Below are 6,070 nucleotides of genomic sequence, written 5' to 3'. Positions count from 1 at the left end.
TAATAGCTAGAAAAAAAACAAGCTGATTTAAAGTAGCGCATAAATCATCAATTAAGAGACATAACTCCTACAAAGAAGGGCTTTTTTATCTTTCACATTTATATTTTCTTTTAGCCTCCAAGAAAAATAAGAAAAGTGGCTGTTATCAAGAGCTGTATGAAATAAGGAAACAAACTTTTGTTTTAATTTCTTTTTTCTGTATTATTTCAGTATGGATTTTGATATACAATAAAGTACTTTGTAAAAAAGAAAAAAAGAAAAAAAAAACCCGCAAAAAACCCTAGTCAAGCTCAACAAAACAAACTGTATCAGAAATGTTCATCTCAAGTGTCATTTCAATTTCACTTTAGAAAAGGTAGCTTGTCCCTTATGAATACTTTCCCCTTCACTTCCCCACCACCCCCAACCGAGCTCTCTAGAAGAGGATCTAGGGTGCATACAAATACTAAGAAAACAGCTTAGATTAATGAAGAATGGAAATGCTCCACCACACACACACACACACACTCACTCAGAGAAAGAGCAATGTAACTAAATAAATAAGGCCTTTTTGTTTGTTCGCTGGTAACACTGCCTGCCTTCATAACAGTTCCCAAATGAATCTAGAAGTGACCAAGGGAAGGATCAACGGGATAAGATACAATAGTTTATCAGTCTGCTCTCTTTCAGAGAGAGATTTCTGGATCTACTGGAAAGCCATTAAAGGAAAGTATCCACTGATTTAAAACTTGTTTTTAATTAAGGACATTTTATTTCCAGGCAAACATTTGTCAGCATCTTCGGGGTTTCAGAAGCTAACATTAGCCCTGGTTTGTTACCCTTTCTTGGATCCATTTCACCCTTATCACAATCAAGGAAGCCAACAGTTTCCTTCCTGCGGGTTTGGGAATCCGTGTTCATTTCGATAAGAAGCAGGCCCTAATGGAGAGAAACACTGGATATGTGTGGGTGTGAATGAAGAGATTTTTCTTTCTTCATTAATAAGTTTGTCTAAAATTGAACTCAAAACAAAAAGTGAAGCTCACCTTTTAGGATTTGATCATAATGCTCCCTTCTGGCCTTAAACAAAATCTGTGAATTATACCGTCTTATTCCATCTGTGTCTAGATCAGTTAGTGTGGAGGAGGGAGGCAAGGAGGAGGAGGATTATATGTATAAACAACTAAACATTTTATTTTTGGTGACTGTTGTTTTTTTACTTCTCCTTTCATTGACATTATACTTTGGAGAGGATAGTCTATAAGAGCCCAATCCTGCAGTTCTTACCCAAGGAAATCCATTCAAATCAATGGGAGTTTTGCTGGCATAAGCTCTCCAACTACTATTAGCAGAAAATATTCAGAATGATCCTAGCAGCTTTACTTTGAAAATAAAAGCAAACCAGTAACTAAAAAAGCCAACACATTTTAAAATTATCTGCCCTGCCACCCTTTTTTCTCCAAAATCTCAGTCTTGTCTGTAGGGATTAAAATCACTTTCCCAAAGGTCTCTCTAGTCTTCTCTGATTTTCCTATTTGGGGGACTCTACTAGTTTCACTCGCTGTGCAGTCAGATACTGTGAATTTAAAACAGAGAGAGAGACTGAGAATTATCCTCCTGACTCCCGTGTTCACTTTTAGGAATTCGATACAATCAAAGCAGAAATTTTGTAAGCAGATGAGATTCTACTGCAATGCAACTGGCTTTTATGACCCTGTCAGCCAAGAGTTTATGGCACTTGCCATAAAATGCATCCTCCCTCCCCACATCCTCCCTTCTAAAGCATTCCCCCACCGCGCCTACCCCCTCCCAAGAAGGAACGTCAAGGAGGCACCATTTTCAACCCCATGTCTAGGAGACAAGGGGTCTGAAGCATCCTTAAAACTCGGCTTCCCCGGGCTTCCTTCCTACCTGAATTAGGACGCCGGGTTAGGTGGTAGGGGTCTAAAGAGAGAGAAAAGATCTTGTTAAACTTTCAAGATCGGGGGGGGGGGGGGGGGGGGGGAGGAGGAGAGAGGGCAGAGAGTGAGAAACAAATGAGGCTTTTTTTTAATCTGTGGTGATCAAGGGAAACCTGTAGGGGTCCTTAAGGAGGTTTCAAGGCGTTCCGAGTGATTGGAAAGTAATCACCATGTCAGCTTCACCTTTCTCATGCAAAGTGGGTGTCGTATGCAAGGCGGATCCTGCACAGGGATTTTTTTTTTTTAATCCTGGGACACAACCACCCCCTCAAAAACAGCTGCAACAGCCCCAGGACTGGCTGCTACTGCGGGGAGAGAGGAGAGACAAGAACCAGTCCTGCCTTGCAAAGCGCTAAAGAACCAAACCGTTGCAAAAACAGAAGGGGGGAGGGTGTCGGACCCTCTCCGATGGCTTAGCTATTTTCTCCTCCTTTATCTTGGCAGCTGGATAAGCCACCCCCACCGGGAAGGAAAGTGTGGGAAACTGCGACCCGTACTAGGGAGCAGGAAGATCCCCTAGAGAGAGCGACCAAAAGCCGCCCGGGACATGTGGACGTGGAAGCAGTGAGCACTCGGATTTCACTGCAAGCCGCGAGCCCTGCTTCTGCCTGTGCATGGAGAAAGGGGGCGCGGGGAGGGGGGGAAGGAAGCGCTCAGAAGTGGCAGCCTTGGGGAAAAGAAAGTTTCTGGGATCCCCGCAGTAAGTTTGGGCGTCTATGGACGGGGGTGGCACCAGGTTGCTTGCAAAGTGCCCCGCCACCCCCGCGTCTCGTCTCCCCGGAGTCCCCTCTCTCCCGGCGCCACCGGGGCTGGAAAATGACTTGCCCGGACTTTTGCTGAGCGCTGCTCGGAAGCAGGCGACACGCGCGCCGCGCCGCAGCTGGCTCATGGCTGGGGGCTCTGCTGACCTCGCTAACGCCGCCGGGGTCTAGCCCACGCTGTGAAAGTTGGGGGACGATGCTCTCCGGCGAGGGAGCCGTGGGGCGGCGGAACTGAACCCCCCTCCCGCGCAACCCCAACCTGCTGCGGAAAGGACCCGGGCTCCAACGTTGGGTTGTGCCTACAAACATGGGGCCCGCGAGGAAGAACTTCATGCAAACTCTCTGGCTGCTCTTGCGTCTGGTTTGCTTTTGCACCGGGATAAGCTCCATAGACATTGACCGCCCGGGCGATGGGAGATGCCAGCCCATCGAAATCCCCATGTGCAAGGATATAGGATACAACATGACTAGGATGCCTAACCTGATGGGGCATGAGAACCAAAGGGAAGCTGCCATTCAGCTGCATGAGTTTGCCCCCTTGGTGGAGTATGGCTGTCACAGCCACTTGAAATTCTTTCTTTGCTCTCTCTATGCCCCTATGTGCACAGAGCAGGTCTCCACGCCAATCCCAGCCTGTAGGGTTATGTGTGAGCAGGCCAGGCTGAAATGCTCTCCCATCATGGAACAATTCAATTTCAAGTGGCCAGACTCCTTAGACTGCAGCAAATTGCCCAACAAGAATGACCCCAATTACCTATGCATGGAAGCCCCTAACAACGGATCAGATGAGCCACCCAGAGGCTCCAGCATGTTGCCACCCATGTTCAGGCCACAGCGGCCGAGCAACGGTCATGATTTGCAGCAGCACAAGGACAGCCTCAGTAGAGCCACCTGTGAAAATCCTGGCAAGTTCCACCATGTGGAAAAGAGCGCTTCCTGTGCCCCACTCTGCACACCCGGGGTTGATGTTTACTGGAGCAGAGATGACAAACAGTTTGCTGTCATCTGGATTGCTGTCTGGTCCATCCTGTGCTTCTTTTCCAGTGCTTTCACCGTGCTCACTTTTCTGATAGATCCCCAGCGCTTCAAGTACCCGGAGAGGCCCATCATCTTCCTGTCTATGTGCTATTGTGTCTATTCTGTGGGGTACATTATTCGCCTCTTTTCAGGTGCTGAGAGCATAGCCTGTGACAGAGACAGTGGTCAACTTTACGTTATCCAGGAGGGGCTGGAAAGCACTGGATGCACCATTGTGTTCCTGATCCTATATTACTTTGGGATGGCAAGCTCATTGTGGTGGGTCATTTTGACTTTAACTTGGTTTCTGGCTGCTGGGAAGAAATGGGGGCACGAAGCAATTGAAGCAAACAGCAGCTACTTTCATTTGGCAGCGTGGGCCATTCCAGCTTTGAAGACCATCATGATCTTAGTTATGAGAAGGGTAGCTGGAGATGAACTGACCGGATTGTGCTATGTTGGAAGCATGGATGTGAATGCCTTGACTGGGTTTGTACTCATTCCTTTAGCTTGTTATCTCATCATAGGCACTTCTTTTATTCTGTCTGGTTTTGTGGCCCTCTTCCATATCAGGAGGGTGATGAAAACAGGTGGAGAAAACACAGACAAGTTGGAGAAACTTATGGTCAGGATTGGTGTCTTCTCAGTCTTATATACAGTGCCTGCTACATGTGTAATAGCTTGCTACTTTTACGAAAGACTTAACATGGATTATTGGAAAATTGTGGCAATGCAATGTAAATGCAAGATGAACAATCAGACTAAACATTTGGACTGCATGATGAATAACTCCATTCCTGCAGTAGAAATTTTCATGGTGAAAATTTTTATGTTGTTGGTTGTGGGCATTACTAGTGGTATGTGGATCTGGACTTCCAAGACTCTTCAGTCCTGGCAAAATGTTTGCAGTCAGAGATTAAAGAAGAGAAGTAGGAGAAAACCTGCAAGTGTTATTACAAACAGTGGAATCTACAAAAAAACTCAACATCCACAGAAAACTCACCATGCAAAATATGAATCAGCATTACAGCCACCCACTTGTGTATGAACAGGATGTATAGAAAATTGTATCTCAGTTTGTAGAGACTTAAAAATGCTCACGGTAGCAGTCAGAAGTAAAAATTTTAACAGGTGCTTTTTGTCAGAGAACGGTATAGCAAATCAAAGCAACAATGTGTGACATTGAAATTCAGGTCCTGTTGATAAACTGAAGGTTAATGTACTTAGGAAAAGGTTTTCAGTGAAAGGAATATTGTCAATTAAAGCAGCCTCTTCTGTTACTAATTTGTACTAAGATGTTTCGTCCAGCCCTCTGATAAAAAAAAAAAACCTGTGTGTAATCTTTTTATGTAGCAGAGCTGGAGTTCCTACAGATTTCTAAGTAACAAGATATAATCAAGTTTTACTGAGCTATGTTTTTGTTTTGTTTTTTTTAAAGAGCCTGACTGAAAATTGTGTCTTTTTTGGGAAACTTGACAATTCCATAGAGGCCTAAGTGAAAGCAACTTCTGTGCTAACTTAAGAAAAGAGAAATCCTTTACAACACTTCTTCAGCCTAGTGGGTCTGAAGTATCTAAAAATAGGTTCAATCTATAATGCTCACCAATATTCTTTCACTAAAAGAGAAACTTCCTGCATGAGACACAAAGTTTGTGAATAAGAATAATGTGCAATACATTTTTTTCTTACCATGACATGAAAAGAGAAACAAGTATTTTGCTGTACATAAAGACAACAAAAGAAATCTCTTAACAAAAGAACTAAGAGGTCTAGTCCTCAGAAACCCTTTAAGTGTTACATTTTGTGGCTTTTTAATGGAAATCAAGCCAATGTTATACACGTTTGGACTGATTTGTGCAAAAAAAAAAAAAGTGTGTGGGGGGTGGGGTCAATTCAAAGAGACCCAAAGGGCTTATTGACTCTTTCTATTGTTAAACAAATTCTCACCATGAATAGATCAAGAAGCACTAGATTCTGCAAAGGCAAGCTTTGTATTGAGTGATGCTCTTTACTTGTGTTGAAGGGCACAATTATTTGCTGTATATATTTGTAATATACAGTTATTTTTCTTGCTCCACTATTTTATAAAAAATAAAATATGTACTTTAGTTTGACAATTTTGTCTGCTCTGAACTTTTCATCATGTGCTTTGTGGTTAATAAACTTTTTTAAAAATGATTTATTAAAGGCACATTTTGAATATAGCACAGTGTTTAATATGTTATACTTGACACATAAGGACTGCAAGTATAATCAGCTTGACCCTTAATATGCAAAAGAAGGAATTGCAAGTTGAAAAAAATATAAGAGTTTTAAGTTGAATCTTTCTATGAATCTTTGCAACTGAGAGAA

General features: G+C 43.3%; 1 protein-coding gene across 1 annotated transcript; it reads left to right on the top strand.

The window, feature by feature from the left end:
• Window positions 1-2,123: 2,123 nt before the first annotated feature.
• On the top strand, window positions 2,124-5,788 carry FZD10 (frizzled class receptor 10). Its single transcript, XM_050923522.1, has one exon. It carries the CDS (start codon window positions 3,009-3,011, stop codon window positions 4,764-4,766), a length of 1,758 nt encoding a protein of 585 aa, XP_050779479.1. The 5' UTR covers window positions 2,124-3,008; the 3' UTR covers window positions 4,767-5,788.
• Window positions 5,789-6,070: the final 282 nt, after the last annotated feature.

The sequence above is a fragment of the Gopherus flavomarginatus genome, chromosome 15 (genome assembly GCF_025201925.1).
Source record: "Gopherus flavomarginatus isolate rGopFla2 chromosome 15, rGopFla2.mat.asm, whole genome shotgun sequence".
NCBI lineage: Eukaryota > Metazoa > Chordata > Testudines > Testudinidae > Gopherus > Gopherus flavomarginatus.
This window is presented reverse-complemented; position numbering and strand designations above follow the sequence as displayed.